The 17,360-nt window shown below is 41.0% G+C and overlaps 3 protein-coding genes across 3 annotated transcripts; all 3 read left to right on the top strand.

Moving 5' to 3' along the window:
• Positions 1 to 1,515: 1,515 nt before the first annotated feature.
• LOC141007415 (E3 ubiquitin/ISG15 ligase TRIM25-like) lies at positions 1,516 to 3,582 on the top strand. The gene has a single exon (XM_073479776.1). It carries the CDS (start codon positions 1,533 to 1,535, stop codon positions 3,204 to 3,206), a length of 1,674 nt encoding a protein of 557 aa, XP_073335877.1. The 5' UTR covers positions 1,516 to 1,532; the 3' UTR covers positions 3,207 to 3,582.
• Positions 3,583 to 7,068: 3,486 nt separating this feature from the next.
• On the top strand, positions 7,069 to 9,469 carry LOC141007030 (tripartite motif-containing protein 16-like). The gene has a single exon (XM_073479351.1). It carries the CDS (start codon positions 7,069 to 7,071, stop codon positions 8,728 to 8,730), a length of 1,662 nt encoding a protein of 553 aa, XP_073335452.1. The 3' UTR covers positions 8,731 to 9,469.
• Positions 9,470 to 12,336: 2,867 nt separating this feature from the next.
• LOC141007414 (tripartite motif-containing protein 16-like) lies at positions 12,337 to 14,735 on the top strand. Its single transcript, XM_073479775.1, has one exon. The coding sequence runs from the start codon at positions 12,389 to 12,391 to the stop codon at positions 14,063 to 14,065; it is 1,677 nt and encodes a 558-aa protein (XP_073335876.1). The 5' UTR covers positions 12,337 to 12,388; the 3' UTR covers positions 14,066 to 14,735.
• The last annotated feature ends 2,625 nt before the right edge of the window (positions 14,736 to 17,360 follow it).

Below are 17,360 nucleotides of genomic sequence, written 5' to 3'. Positions count from 1 at the left end.
GGTCCTTTAAAAGGATTTCAAGCTGTCTCCTGAGCTCAGATCTTTATATTATGAAGCTCAAGAATGAGATCAAGTCATATTTAGGCAGAAATAACGTTTGAGTAACTGTATTTTTCCTTCAAACGTTCACACAAATATGACATCAAATAATAATACTTTTGTGTAATTAAGTGCCAGATCAAGCAAAGTCAGTGCATTCAGAGACACATTCATATAACAGATTGCATTTTTAGTTTTACTGGGACAAATTTAACTTTGCTTGGTATCTATGTTTATATCCAAATAATACAATTAGTGGTTTTGATGAATAACACAAAAGACACACACTAATTGTTTGTGAAAGACTTTCTACAACGTGACAAGAACATGTTAGAAGAACCATTGTTCTGTCTGAGGAAACTGACTTGTTTAGGCCAGATTTTGCTGTCGTCGTCATATCTGATGAAAACCGTACAGGTGGAGGTGAGGTAGCGTGGTGAGTTGAGACTCTGGTGAGCACAGGGTGAGGCTGCTGGCTGCAGAGGTGCAGGTGCAGGTGAACACTGTGTGTAGAGTGAACACGAAAAAACTACAAGTCATACAAAACGACGGTCTAACAGGAGCCATGTACCACATCGAACTGATGAAATCACCTGGAAGCAGGTAGCGTGGAGAGCAGGGCTTTATCAGCAAGACTAACTGCCAACCTGCTGCAGGTGAGCGTGTGTCAGCAGCTCCGGTGAGTGGGAAGCTCCGCCCAGCCTCTCAATGCACCTCTGCAAGCACAACAGAGGAAGAAACAAACACCAAGCACAAAATATCCACCACAGAATCTGACCGGTCAGGACAATGAACCCAGTTAGAGCAGAATATGGACCAAAAAATGTTTCATCTTTTCACAACAAACATTTAGAAGTACAGGTGTTATTAGTCTGCTTCACCACCAGACTACAGAGCAGCTTCTTTCCTCAGGCTGGGAGACTCCTGAACTCATCCTCTGCTCTCAACTACAAGAAATTGTTTGTTGTTGTGCCTTATTTTTTATTCATCCATTTACAGATTTGTTTTTTTTAGTGAGGAGCATAAAGGGAATTCAGCAAGTATTTTGTTACACAACCCTGTTGTAAGAAGACAGAAAGAAAAAGGAATCTTGTAGCCTGTAAATCAGGTTCCTCTGGGAACACGGGTTAATTATATAATTATCTGAGAGGTGCACTATTTCTGAGTGCTGATACACAATGCAACTCTCACAACCCTCCTCTTCCTGGATTAAACACAACTTTTTAACCCCACCCAGACGTTACTGACTGGCCAGGCTCGGCTCCTCCTGCTCTGAGAAACTCTCACAGCACATTCAGCTCTGACGTTGGTAGTTCCTCCCCTTTCATAGATCTGCCAGTGAAAACATGGGTCTAAACACCATGTGATGAAATACAACAACTGATAGGCTCATACACTACAGACCAGTGACTAAACATCAAGGAAATGAGCTCAACTTTTATCTGGTGACAGAAAGTGAAACTTACTGACATTCACTGTCGTCTGGAGGAGAAATGGCGCAGCATGTGCTTCAGCTGGATCGAGAGAAACTGAGCTGTTCAATCTGTCTGGATCTTCTGAAGGATCCGGTGACTATTCCCTGTGGGCACAGCTACTGCATGAGCTGTATTAAAGACTGCTGGGACACGGAGAAAGACAAGGAAGCACACAGCTGCCCTCAGTGCAGGCAGAGCTTCACACCGAGGCCTGTCCTGGTGAAAAACACCATGTTAGCAGAGTTAGTGGAGGAAGTGAAGAAAGTACAACTTCAAGCTGCTTCACCTGATCATTCCTATGCTGGACCTGGAGACGTGGCCTGTGATTACTGCACTGGGAAGAAGCTGAAAGCCTTCAAGTCCTGTCTGGTGTGTATGCTCTCATACTGTGAGCAACACCTCCAGCCTCACTACAGTCTGGCTCCATTAAAGAAACACAAGCTGGTTGAAGCCACCTTAAAGCTTCAGGAGAACATCTGCTCTCGCCATGACGAGGTGATGAAGATTTTCTGCCGCACTGATCAGCAGTGTATCTGTTATCTCTGCTCCATGGATGATCATAAAGGCCATGACACAGTCTCTGCTGCAGCAGAAAGGGCTGAGAGGCAGACGGAGCTCGGGGCGAGTCAGCAAACAATCCAACAGAGAATCCAGGACAGAGAGAAAGACGTCAAGGTGCTTCAGCGGAGGGTGGAGGCTATAAATCTTTCTGCTGACAAAGCTGTGGAGGACAGTGAGAAGACATTCACCGACTTGATCCGTCTCATTGAGAAGAGAAGCTCTGAAGTGAAGCAGCAGATCAGATCACAGCAGAAAACTGAAGTGAGTCGAGCTAAAGATCTTGAGGAGGAGCTGCAGCAGGAGATCACTGAGCTGCGGAGGAAAGACACTGAGCTGGAGAAGCTCTCACACACTGAAGATCATCTCCATTTCCTGAACAACTACTTCTCACTGTCACGTCTGAGCGAACCTAAAGACTTATCCAGCGTTGATATACGTCCTCTGTGCTCTTTTGAGGGTGTGACAGCAGCTGTGTCGGAGGCCAGAGATAAACTTCAGGCTGTCCTGAGTGAGGAGTGGACAAAGATCTCACTGGCAGTGACTGAAGTGGATGTTTTACTGCCTCAAGCAGAGCCCAGAACCAGAACTGAACTCCTCAAGTATTCTTGTGAAATCACACTGGATCCAAACACAGCAAACACACGTTTGTCATTAAGTGACAGGAACAGAAAAGCAACATTAATGTCAGTAGACCAGGTATATTCAGCTCACCCACACAGATTTGGTGAAATGTGGCAGGTCCTGAGTAGAGAGGGTCTGACTGGACATTGTTACTGGGAGGTGAAGTGGAGCGGGAGAGTTATTCTAGCAGTTTCATACAAGAACATTAGCAGAACAGGGACCCGTACTGAATGTGGATTTGGATATAACGACAAATCCTGGTCATTAATATGTAACAGTGGAGGTTATACATTCAGACATAATAATATTGATACTTCCATCTCAGGCCCTCGGTCCTCCACAATAGGAGTTTACCTGGATCATAGTGCAGGTACTCTGTCTTACTACAGCGTCTCTGAAACCATCACTCTCCTCCACAGAGTCCAGACCACGTTCACTCAGCCTCTCTATCCTGGATTTTGGCTTCCAAACTTTGCTGGTGACACAGCAGAGTTGTGTGAGCTCAAGTAGACAGGAGATTAAAGAGAGACTCATCTGTGGTGCTGTACATGTTGAGGTGTGTCTGCACTGATCAAACATAGGAGGTGGGACGATGATGATTTTTCTTGGATTTTATATTGTTTTTTCTTTGTTTGTTTGTCAATTCAATGAAATGGTGACATGAAAAAAATCTCTTTATTTGCTACATAGGGATTAAACTATGTTGTTTGTTGAAATTGGATATTTACTAAAACATTTCCATTTTATACCGTGTGTGGAAAATATTAGTTAAACAAAATGTCTGATGAAAAATCTGTTGTTGTCCTACTTAGAGTTGACTTTTGTCATCAATTATGTCAAAAACTACAAAATGAATAAAAGTGATGTATGTAAATATGTATTGTAAGTAATAGTAGTAATGTTTTATTCTAAAGATAAAGGTGATTTAAGTTGTACCACATCTTCATGAACATGATTTGTGCAATTTGTTTTCTCTTTAGTAGTTTACATACTGCCGTCTGTGCTGCATACTATGTTGTTATTGTAATGATATTGCAAATTCACATCACTCAGTAAAATTAGTGATGCTGGGGAAACAGATATGAATCAAATTTTACCTTCTGAAAAAGAGTTTTCTCCTCATCTTTGGAAGAGTTGTAAAGTGTCTTTACACGGTAACTTTTTTAGGAAACGTCTGAAAATCATTGTTCAAAACCCTGAAAATAAATGAAAACATGAATGAATAACTGACTTGTCATCATTTTAACAGTAAACCTCTATTCTTTGATGAATCAAACTGCCTAAATATTATATCTAGAGTAATTTGCCTTCTACTCTTTTCTTCAATCACTCAGTTTTTCAGGTATTTTGGTAACAAACACACAGGGAGGGTGATGAAGGCTAATCAAATAACATCCACTTCATGTTGGAGTTGATGGGTCATTTCATCAGAAAAAGCAGAATCATGAAATTATTTTCACATCATGATGTGTTTACTGTCTCTCTTGCAATGAATAAGAAAAATAAAAGAACAGATAAATGTCTAAATATAAAGACAAATATTGAAATATATATTGTATAAGTGTAATGATTAGCACATTGAATCTAAATTCAATGTGGTTATTGTCACCTACATTAGGATGAACATGATTAATGCTGGTCTCCAACGGCCCCCCCTAGAGGCTGGAGCCCAGAAAGCTTTCCCCTATTGACCCCCTCATTGTCAGCCCTGGCTATAGAGCCTCAAGATGGCTGCAAAAACATTAAAACTGCAATGCAAGACACCATCTGCATTTAAAACCCACAGATGATCAGTGTAAAAACTATGAAAGCATCTGCTCTCATTGTCTTTACAGTGGCCAAGGAGTGAGAAAAGACCCTCTGTCTCTGTGAAGGCATGAAGCTCCAAAAGAAGAAACTTTTTCAGCTGTTAATCTCTTTCTCTGGTGAGCAGACTGTTGTTTGACCTTTCACCATTTTCAGCATCTTCACAATTTGTACCTCAGAGAGTCTGAAAATAACGGGGCGACAGTGGAGGCCGACAGAACAGGAGGAACCCAATAACACTGTTTAAACTGCAGGACTCTTAAAGATGTGATCTGGCTTTAACTGTGGTGTAGGGATCAGACCTGAACCAGTCCCTTTGCTCTGCTGTTCAGCACCAGAGGACAATAGTGCAAAGATGAACTGTAAGTTACACAGTGGAGGGAACAAAGCTCATTAACAGAGACTAGTCTGCTGCAGTGTGCAGATGAACACACCACAAGCTGTTTCCTTTTCACTTGATCTTGCTGACTGTCACTGGATTTGTATTTTGCTGTTCATTAATGAATGCTTGTTTATTTTGGCAGCTGTTGTGCTGCAGTTTATATGAACTAATCTCACTTCTATGTGCAGACACAAACAGCAGATGGCGCAAGAATCACCTGTTTTTTCACGTAACCTACCTCACCACTACATCAACACTGACTTGAATACATTGTGTAGTGAGTTCATGTTGGGTTTGTTGAGGTTGAATGCTGCTTTCCTGTAGATAATAATCACACACCTTGCAGATTATTTGATTGTATGCATTTAAAGCAGTGGCTGCAAATTGATCAGGATGACTTTGAGGTAATATTGTGGGTGAACAGAGCTGATACTCCTCAGGTGTTGAAGCTAGTAAAATATAGCTATATAGGAATAATCCTGCATAGGCCTTAATCTCACACTGTTATATTATTTGTATTTTAAAAATGCTCACTTTAAGGAATTAAAAATGCTTTTAGCGATTTCCAAAAGTTGCTTCCAGAGTCTCTCTCCTGCCAAGTTTAGGATCAAAACAACCAGTGATTTAAAATAATAAAGATGTTTGCAAATTTCATTTTATTGCAGCATTAATTGATACATCTTAAAATATCTTTTATAATATTTTTTATGTGCGGTCGTGGCACTTATTCATCAAATCATTAAACAAAAGGGAAACAGGCTTGAAACAGGAAGTTTTGTCCCCTAAATAAATATGTGATGAGTGCATGATTCATCAGTGTAATTCTAAATATAAGACTACAAACAATTTCCAGGATACTCAGCTTAGAAAGCTCTTCAAGCTAAAAATCTGCTCACTGATGCTTCTACAGTTTTAAATTTCAATTTGTGATGTTTGGCGAACATGTGGAAGTGTAGTGAAATATTAAAAGACAAGATGCTGTTGTTTTTCAGCTGCAGCATTACATCAAAAAGAAAAAAAGGAGTCTTGTGCATCATTTTATACGTAAATAGTCTCTAAGTGAAGACAACATGTTTCTCACTGGAAGTTATTCACTGTATTCACACACGTCTACATAGTGATAACTTACATTTCAGCAACCACTACACTTAACACCTTTATAACATTTCTTCAAAATCTTCACTCCCTATGGACAGACACGGATGTAAAGTGTAACTTGACAGGTGGAGGAGGCGTACAACCACGAGTCAGCGATTCTAGTGTCGTCTGTAATTGTGGCAAATTCTTCTTCTGGGCAGATGAAAAGTTCTGGATGAGAAGCTGCAGCCACTCTTCCTTCACATTTACTGAGTCAGTCTCTCTGGCTGCCATAGCTTGGTATGAGTTACTAACTCCACTGCAAAATCAGAGGTGAAAATGTTTGGGAAAATGTGGATTGACAGCAAAGTATCTGCATCATGTCCAAGTTCACAAGGTCAGTTTAACATGATCACTGCCCAGCCAGCTTGAAATGGAAATACATCCTTCCCTCAAAACAAGGAGACCCATTTAGGAGCCTTTTGAGTCAGAACCACATTCTTTGACAAGTTTCCTCAAAGCCTCAACCTGTGTAAATGCAAAGCAACAACAGCATTTAGATAACTGAATAGTTATTACCATAATCTTTCTTGCTTCTTGGCATTTAGTTAATAGCCCAATCTGGAAGCAGCTCTGGCTCCGGTAGAGGCCCAATCCAACCTGTCAATTTGTCCCAGAAAGATGAAGCTTTACATGGATTTTCAAAATTACGTTTGTAGTTGAAAACCAAAACTTTAATTTCTCTCTGAGAGATGAACTATGACTTAGTGCTAGAGTCACGCTGCAACCCTCACATCGGTTCTCTTCTTGGAGAGGAGCACAACTTTATAACCCCAATCCAACTTTATTTATTATTGTTTTATTGTCCAGGCTCAGCTCTCCCTGCTCTGAGAAACTCTCAAAGTCCATTCAGCTCAGACATTTATTGCTCCCTCCCATTTCATAAATCTACCAGTGTAAAGATGGATCTGAACACCATGTGATGAAGTACAACAGCTGATAGGCTCATACACTACAGATAAGTGACTAAACATCAAGGAAATGAGCTCAGCTTTTATCTGTTAACAAAGTCGAACTCACTGACATTCACTGTCGTCTGGAGGAGAAATGGCGCAGCATGTGCTTCAACTGGATCGAGAGAAACTGAGCTGTTCAATCTGCCTGGATCTTCTGAAGGATCCGGTGACTATTCCCTGTGGGCACAACTACTGCATGAGCTGTATTAAAGACTGCTGGGACACGGAGAAAGACAAGGAAGCACACAGCTGCCCTCAGTGCAGGCAGAGCTTCACACCGAGGCCTGTCCTGGTGAAAAACACCATGTTTGCAGAGTTGGTGGAGGAAGTGAAGAAAGTACAACTTCAAGCTGCTTCACCTGATCATTCCTATGCTGGACCTGGAGATGTGGCCTGTGATTACTGCACTGGGAAGAAGCTGAAAGCCTTCAAGTCCTGTCTGGTGTGTATGCTCTCATACTGTGAGCAACACCTCCAGCCTCACTACAGTGTGGCTCCATTAAAGAAACACAAGCTGGTTGAAGCCACCTCAAAGCTTCAGGAGAACATCTGCTCTCGCCATGACGAGGTGATGAAGATTTTCTGCCGCACTGATCAGCAGTGTATCTGTTATCTCTGCTCCATGGATGATCATAAAGGCCATGACACAGTCTCTGCTGCAGCAGAAAGGGCTGAGAGGCAGACGGAGCTCGGGGCGAGTCAGCAAACAATCCAACAGAGAATCCAGGACAGAGAGAAAGACGTCAAGGTGCTTCAGCGGAGGGTGGAGGCTATCAATCTTTCTGCTGACAAAGCTGTGGAGGACAGCGAGAAGACATTCACCCAGTTGATCCGTCTCATTGAGAAGAGAAGCTCTGAAGTGAAGCAGCAGATCAGATCACAGCAGAAAACTGAAGTGAGTCGAGCTAAAGATCTTGAGGAGGAGCTGCAGCAGGAGATCACAGAGCTGCGGAGGAAAGACGCTGAGCTGGAGAAGCTCTCACACACAGAAGATCATCTCCATTTCCTGAACAACTACTTCTCACTGTCACGTCTAAGCGAACCTAAAGACTTACCCAGCATTGTTATACGTCCTCTGTGCTCTTTTGAGGGTGTGACAGCAGCTGTGTCGGAGGCCAGAGATAAACTTCAGGCTGTCCTGAGTGAGGAGTGGACAAAGATCTCACTGGCAGTGACTGGAGTGGATGTTTTAGAGCCCAGAACCAGAACTGAACTTCTCAAGTATTCTTGTGACATCACACTGGATCCAAACACAGCATACAAACGTTTGTCATTAAGTGACAGGAACAGAAAAGCAACATTAATGTCAGTAGACCAGGTATATTCAGCTCACCCAGACAGATTTGGTGAAAGGTGGCAGGTCCTGAGTAGAGAGGGTCTGACTGGACGTTGTTACTGGGAGGTGAAGTGGAGCGGGAGAGTTTGTTTAGCAGTTGCATACAAGAACATTAGCAGAACAGGGACCTTTACTGGATGTGGATTTGGATGTAATGACAAATCCTGGTCATTAGAATGTAACAGTGGAGGTTATAGATTCAGACATAATAATATTGATACTTCCATCTCAGGCCCTCAGTCCTCCACAATAGGAGTTTACCTGGATCATAGTGCAGGTACTCTGTCTTACTACAGCGTCTCTGAAACCATCACTCTCCTCCACAGAGTCCAGACCACGTTCACTCAGCCTCTCTATCCTGGATTTCGGCTTCCAAACAGTGTTGGTGACACAGCAGAGTTGTGTGAGCTCAAGTAGACAGGAGATTAAAGAGAGACTCCTCTGTGGTGCTGTACATGTTGAGGTGTGTCTGCACTGCACTGATCAAACACAGGAGGTGGGACCATGATGATTTTTCTAGGATTTTATATTGTTTTTTCTTTCTTTCTTTGTCAATTCAATGAAATGGTGACATGAAAGAAAAATCTATTTTTATTTGCTTCATAGGGATTAAACAATGTTGTTTGTTGAAATTGTATATTTACTAAAACATTTCCATTTTATACCGTGTGTGGGAAATATTAGTTAAACAAAATGTCTGATGAAAAATCTGTTTTTGTCCTACTTAGAGTTGACTTTTGTCATCAATTATGTCAAAAACTACAAAATGAATAAAAGTGATGTATGTAAATATGTATTGTAAGTAATAGTAGTAATGTTTTATTCTAAAGATAAAGGTGATTTAAGTTGTACCACATCTTCATGAACATGATTTGTGCCATTTGTTTTCTCTTTAGTAGTTTACATACTGCCGTCTGTGCTGCATACTATGTTGTTATTGTAATGATATTGCAAATTCACATTACTCAGTAAAATTAGTGATGCTGGGGAAACAGATATGAATAAAATTTTACCTTCTGAAAAAGAGTTTTCTCCTCATCTTTGGAAGAGTTGTAAAGTGTCTTTACACGGTAACTTTTTTTGGAAACGTCTGAAAATCATTGTTCAAAACCCTTAAAATAAATGAAAACATGAATAAATAACTGACTTGTCATCATTTTAACAGTAAACCTCTATTCTTTGATAAATCAAACTGCCTAAATATTATATCTAGAGCAATTTGCCTTCTAACTCTTTTCTTCAATCACTCAGTTTTTCAGGTATCTTGGTAACAAACACACAGGGAGAGTGATGAAGGCTAATCAAATAACATCCACTTCATGTTGGAGTTGATGTCATTTCATCAGAAAAAGCAGAATCATGAAATTATTTTCACATCATGATGTGTTTACTGTCTCTCTTGCAATGTAAAATAAAAATAAAAGAATAGATAAATGTCTAAATATAAAGACAAATAATGAAATATATATTGTATAAGTGTAATGATTAGCACATTGAATCTAAATTAAATGTGGTTATCATCACCTACATTAGGATGAACATGATTAATGCTGGTCTCCAACGGCCCCCCCTAGAGGCTGGAGCCCAGAAAGCTTTCCCCTATTGACCCCCCCATTGTCAGCCCTGGCTATAGAGCCTAAAGATGGCTGCAAAAACATTAAAACTGCAATGCAAGACACCATCTGCATTTAAAACCCACAGATGATCAGTGTAAAAACTATGAAAGCATCTGCTCTCATTGTCTTTACAGTGGCCAAGGAGTGAGAAAAGACCCTCTGTCTCTGTGAAGGCATGAAGCTCCAAAAGAAGAAACTCTTTCAGCTGTAAATCTCTTTCTCTGGTGAGCAGACTGTTGTTTGACCTTTCACCATTTTTAGCATCTTCACAATTTGTACCTCAGAGAGTCTGAAAATAACGGGGCGACAGTGGAGGCCGACAGAACAGGAGGAACCCAATAACACTGTTTAAACTGCAGGGCTCTTAAAGATGTGATCTGGCTTTAACTGTGGTGTAGGGATCAGACCTGAACCAGTCCCTTTGCTCTGCTGTTCAGCACCAGAGGACAATAGTGCAAAGATGAACTGTAAGTTACACAGTGGAGGGAACAAAGCTCATTAACAGAGACTAGTCAGCTGCAGTGTGCAGATGAACACACCACAAGCTGTTTCCTTTTCACTTGATCTTGCTGACTGTCACTGGATTTGTATTTTGCTGTTCATTAATGAATGCTTGTTTATTTTGGCAGCTGTTGTGCTGCAGTTTATATGAACTAATCTCACTTCTATGTGCAGACACAAACAGCAGATGGCGCAAGAATCACCTGTTTTTCCACGTAACCTACCTCACCACTACATCAACACTGACTTGAATACATTGTGTAGTGAGTTCATGTTGGGTTTGTTGAGGTTGAATGCTGCTTTCCTGTGGATAATAATCACACACCTTGCAGGTTATTTGATTGTATGCATTTAAAGCAGTGGCTGCAAATTGATCAAGATAACGTTGAGGTAATATTGTGAGTGAACAGAGCTGATACTCCTCAGGTGTTGAAGCTAGTAAAATATAGCTATATAGGAATAATCCTACATAGGCCTTAATCTCACACTTTTATATATTTTGTATTTTATAAATGGTCACTTTAAGAATATTTTTTATGTGCGGTCGTGGCACTTATTCATCAAATCATTAAACAAAAGGGAAACAGGTTTGAAACAGGAATTTTTGTCCCCTAAACAAATATGTGATGAGTGCATGATTCATCAATGTAAGTCTGAATATAAGACAAATGCAGCTGTGTAACAAAATAACACACATTCGGTTGTATAAAAGGTCACATATTCTGTGTCTTGCTACTGCAGCACTTCACTGAAGCTGCATCACTTTGGTACAAACAACAGTTACTAACGTGTTGATGAAGGTTCTCAGTCATCCAGGTCATGGTAAATCTAGGTGCTGTATCGTAGGTAACTGGACCTGTTTCAGTTTCTTGAAGACGTTTCACCTCTCATCCAAGAGACTTCTTCAGTTCTCACTAACTGGGGGGGAGTCGCAGGCTTTTAAACTCTGTGTGGGAGTGTCCCGACAGAGTCGTAAGAGTCGTTGGTCAAACCGGCCTTCATGTAGGTTTCTAAGGCCAGGTGAGCCCAGGTGTGAATGGTTGTCAAACTGTCTGGGTAATTTCACCAGAAATAACTTAACTTACAGCTAAAGATGACCAGAATATCAATAAATGAATCATGTTAGTGAGTTTGTTTGAGGTTATCCACTTTTCATAATCATCCCTCGTCTCTTATCCCTTCTTAGCACTGTATCTGTTATCACTGCTCCATGGGTGATCGTAAAGGCCATGATAGACACGGTGCTTCAGTACATAAACCCAGTTAGAGCAGAATATGGACCAAAAAAAGCCAAAATCTTTTCACAACAAACATTTAGAAGTACAGGTGTTACTAGTCTGCTTCACCACCAGACTACAGAGCAGCTTCTTTCCTCAGGCTGGGAGACTCCTGAACTCATCCTCTGCTCTCAACTACAAGAAATTGTTTGTTGTTGTGTCTTATTTTTTATTCATCCATTTACAGATTTGTTTTCTTTAGTGAGGAGCATAAAGGGAATTCAGCAAGTATTTTGTTACACTACCCTGTTGTAAGAAGATAGAAAGAAAAAGGAACCTTGTACCCTGTAAATCAGGTTCCTCTGGGATCACGGGTTAATTATATAATTATCTGAGTGGTGCACTATTTCTGAGCGCTGATACACAATGCAACTCTCACAACCCTCCTCTTCCTGGATTAAACACAACTTTTTAACCCCACCCAGACGTTACTGACTGGCCAGGCTCAGCTCCTCCTGCTCTGAGAAACTCTCACAGCACATTCAGCTCTGACGTTGGTAGTTCCTCCCCTTTCATAGATCTGCCAGTGAAAACATGGGTCTAAACACCAGGTGATGAAATACAACAGCTGATAGGCTCATACACTACAGACCAGTGACTGAACATCAAGGAAATGAGCTCAGCTTTTATCTGGAAACAGAGAGTGAAACTTACTGACATTCACTGTCGTCTGGAGGAGAAATGGCGCAGCATGTGCTTCAGCTGGATCGAGAGAAACTGAGCTGCTCAATCTGCCTGGATCTTCTGAAGGATCCAGTGACTATTCCCTGTGGGCACAACTACTGCATGAGCTGTATTAAAGGCTGCTGGGACACGGAGAATGACAAGGAAGCACACAGCTGCCCTCAGTGCAGGCAGAGCTTCACACCGAGGCCTGTCCTGGTGAAAAACACCATGTTTGCAGAGTTGGTGGAGGAAGTGAAGAAAGTACAACTTCAAGCTGCTTCACCTGATCATTCCTATGCTGGACCTGGAGACGTGGCCTGTGATTACTGCACTGGGAAGAAGCTGAAAGCCTTCAAGTCCTGTCTGGTGTGTATGGCCTCTTACTGTGAGCAACACCTCCAGCCTCACTACAGTGTGGCTACATTAAAGAAACACAAGCTGGTTGAAGCCACCTTAAAGCTTCAGGAGAACATCTGCTCTCGCCATGACGAGGTGATGAAGATTTTCTGCCGCACTGATCAGCAGTGTATCTGTTATCTCTGCTCCATGGATGATCATAAAGGCCATGTCAAAGTCTCTGCTGCAACAGAAAGGGCTGAGAGGCAGACGGAGCTCGGGGCGAGTCAGCAAACAATCCAACAGAGAATCCAGGACAGAGAGAAAGACGTCAATGTGCTTCAGCGGAGGGTGGAGGCTATCAATCTTTCTGCTGACAAAGCTGTGGAGGACAGCGAGAAGACATTCACCCAGTTGATCCGTCTCATTGAGAAGAGAAGCTCTGAAGTGAAGCAGCAGATCAGATCACAGCAGAAAACTGAAGTGAGTCGAGCTAAAGATCTTGAGGAGGAGCTGCGGCAGGAGATCACTGAGCTGCGGAGGAAAGACACTGAGCTGGAGAAGCTCTCACACACTGAAGATCATCTCCATTTCCTGAACAACTACTTCTCACTGTCACGTCTGAGCGAACCTAAAGACTTACCCAGCATTGTTATACGTCCTCTGTGCTCTTTTGAGGGTGTGACAGCAGCTGTGTCGGAGGCCAGAGATAAACTTCAGGCTGTCCTGAGTGAGGAGTGGACAAAGATCTCACTGGCAGTGACTGAAGTGGATGTTTTACTGCCTCAAGCAGAGCCCAGAACCAGAACTGAACTTCTCAAGTATTCTTGTGAAATCACACTGGATCCAAACACAGCAAATAAACGTTTGTCATTAAGTGACAGGAACAGAAAAGCAACAGTAATGTCAGTAGACCAGGTATATTCAGCTCACCCACACAGATTTGGTGAATGGTTTCAGGTCCTGAGTAGAGAGGGTCTGACTGGACGTTGTTACTGGGAGGTGAAGTGGAGCGGGACAATTTTTATAGCAGTTTCATACAAGAACATTAGCAGAACAGGGACCATGAATGAATGTGGATTTGGATTTAATGACAAATCCTGGTCATTAAGATGTGACAGTGGAGGTTATAGATTCTTTCATCATAATATTGTTACTTCCATCTCAGGCCCTCAGTCCTCCACAATAGGAGTTTACCTGGATCATAGTGCAGGTACTCTGTCTTACTACAGCGTCTCTGAAACCATCACTCTCCTCCACAGAGTCCAGACCACGTTCACTCAGCCTCTCTATGCTGGATTTTGGCTTCCATCTCCACTAACTGGTGGCACAGCAGAGTTGTGTGAGCTCAAGTAGACAGGAGATTAAAGAGAGACTCCTCTGTGGTGCTGTACATGTTGAGGTGTGTCTGCACTGCACTGATCAAACACAGGAGGTGGGACGATGATGATTTTTCTTGGATTTTATATAGTTTTGTTTTTTTCTTCTCAGTTTAGAGAAACTGTGATTGTTTCCTACAGAGTGATTAGACCATCTTGTTTGTTGAAATTTGACTTGTGAGCTACATTTACTGAACATTTGGGAAATATTACATATGCAAGATGTGAAATGATGAATCAGTTTTTGTCAGAAACATGTGGTGTGTAAAATGTGTGAATCTGTTTGGATTTTTGAGTTTTAAGATTTTTATGTAATTTTATTTGTACCAAATCTTCAAGAACATATTTTGTGTACTTCATCTTTACTTTTAGTTTTGCACATACTTCTGTCTGTTCTTCATAGTGTGCCTCTGTTTTAATGTTTCAAAATCACATTTCCATTTTTTTTATGTAACCAAAACCTGCATGAAAAACATCAGTAAAATATCAGCTTGTATAGTTTCAAAATTAACCCTCTGAAAATAGTTTGTTGATCGTCTTGTTGAGACTGATATCATGTCAATATGTAGTAACAACTTTAAGAAGCATTCATGAAAAGTCTTTGTTCAAATCCTTCAAATAAATAAATAAACACATGAATGAATAGATGACTGTGTGTTCTTCCTTTAACTGTCAGAATATCACCAGAATCACTTGTTTTCCTGCTAAATTTCATTTAAATCAATCAGTTTTTCAAGATATTGTGGGAACAGAAACACACACAGGGAGATCAATGAAGGCAGTCAGATAACCTCCATGTTATCATGGAGCTGATGGGTCATTTCACCAGAAACAGCACAATTCTGAGATGATTTTAAGTTTGTGACATGTTGGCTCTTTCATACAGGAAAACACTCCAACACAATATTTCAGGAGAATGTGTTACTTTCAGATTTATTACACAACTTTTTTTTTTTTAACATTCCACAACAATCATGCAGGAGTAAAATGGGAATAATACAAAGCTTTACAGGCTTCGACCAATCACACTTTAGGAATAACTGGGCTCCACGTCTTCTCAGAAACACTCAAAATGTGAGGTAATATTTTTGGAAATCATCGTCTACAGACAACAGACCGTGTGTTGATTGAATGCTGAAGGAAAAAAAAGCAGAAATAAGTTAAACCATCATATTCCTGTGCCTTGTGTCAGCACTGATTTAACTTACAAATAAAAATGAGAGGAACATCAATAAATTAACCGCGTCAGTGAGTTTGTTTTAGGTCATCTACTTTTCATAATCATCCCTCGGTTCCTTATCCCTTCTGCGATGTCGTCCTCGGAGGGTCAGCATCCAGAATGTCAGCGCCTTCCATCAAGTAACGAAAGTCGTGACAGAAATGTTTTTGTCACATATATGATTTTACACCTTGTCCATACATTTAACAAAGTATTTCAGATAACAACTTAAAGCAACACAGTAAAAAAAAAAAGATGTTCACAAATGTTCTCTGTAGTCTCACATAACAGACTGCAAATACTTGATTAATCGCACTCTTTAAGGTTTTTCATTTTTGACCACTAAAAGGGGAAATCGATGAGAGATTGCATGGATTTATACGAGTTAGTGGTAGAGAGGCCGGTCACTGCTCCTCTGTCGAAGCCTCATGGGAGCTGAAGCTGTTGAAGGTTGACAAAGTAATCATGCATGTAAAAAAGCCAAAATGTTTCGTCTTTTCACAGCAAACATTTACTTGAAACACAGGTGTTACTCGTGACGTCAACGCTCTGTTCAAGTGTCCCAATAATCCATGACAGTGTGACAGCGAGGACCCTGAAAGTGACGCAGCTAAATGGAACTGAGCCATCATTCATTGTGTCATTTACACCTGTGCTTGAGTTGGGCTGCCCAGCTAACGGTGCATCCTGCCAGCATTTTTATCCCATCAGGCTCCACCTCATCATGTGCAACTAAATCCTACAAAAAAGACCGCGACACCAACGACGTTGAAGATATTTGGCAGACGATCCTAAACAATGCAGGACTGGCCCCGTCCGATGTGAGGCCACGTTCCCAGATGAACTTGAAACATTTTATGCTCGCTATGATCTCAGAGAGTCAGCTGTAGGGTCTACTCTGCCTCCAGAGGACTGCCCACTGTCATAATCCACAGCGGGTATGAGAAAAAAAACCAGCCGAGACTGAATGTGAGTAAAGCTGCTGGGCCTGATAACATGCAACTGATAAAACCTGTTAAAATTAAACTAAAATCCAGAATGTGAGACAGCCGGGAATCATGTCAGCCGTCACCTTTAGTTAAATATCAAACATGGCTACATAAGAATTACACAAAAAGAAAACTACTTTCAAAGTAGAATAACAGATGAATATAAATACGATAAAATGTAAGGAAATAAGTTTACATCATAGCAAATTTACAATGCATTCAAAAAAACCTGCTTAATATGAGACAACTTAAAGGTTTTCTTTACTAATCCAAACAATCACACTATCTTTTATGGGATCGTGGTCTCCAAGTGCTTCTTCGTTTATGTTTTACACAGTAATTTTCATGCTAAGATTAATTTGTGAGATGCTGAAGTCTTTTTAAAAGTCAAATAGCATCGACGCCTACAGGCTGGATAACATCGTATTCTTTGGTAAAGGAGGGTGAAAAAGGATGTTTGTACTGTATGTGACATTTCAGTAAACTTTGTTAACACCACACACGTCAACAGAACAGGTGACAGAAGGCCTTCTACACAAGTATAAAAATACAACCATAATAAAAAGTGATAGTATCAAAGTGTTCACAGTACAATACGTACAACAGGTTATTGCACCAAATTTAAATGATTTAGGTTTTGTCGTGAGAGAGTGACGCAGTGAAGCGATACTGTCTCTTCACCATCAGGATTTGAAATGCCTGTATATAAATATAATACCAAAAACTGAATGTTCATTGCCGCAACTTTTAAAGGAACAGTTCAATCCAAAATGAAAATCCAGTCTGTCGTGGTGAATTTTCATACTCAACAAAACATTTCTGGAGCTTCACGGTGAAACAAAATGGCTCCATGTAGCTCGTCGGGTGTAATCCAGAAGCCCCCGAGATCCAAAATTGATGTGAAAAGACAATATTTAAACCCTCGACTCGCTGTCGAGCTTGTGTGTCCAATTCAGATGGGGTGCGCTAACACTTTTAGCTTAGCAGCTGAAGAACTGGGGTTAAAAAGGCTTTAAATGAAATCTTCTAAATCAAATTGGGATCTTGGGGCTTCCAGAAACTTG

Source organism: Pagrus major, chromosome 13, assembly GCF_040436345.1.
Source record: "Pagrus major chromosome 13, Pma_NU_1.0".
Lineage (NCBI taxonomy): Eukaryota > Metazoa > Chordata > Actinopteri > Spariformes > Sparidae > Pagrus > Pagrus major.
Note: the sequence above shows the minus strand (reverse complement) of the source record. Positions and strands in the feature narration are given on the sequence as shown.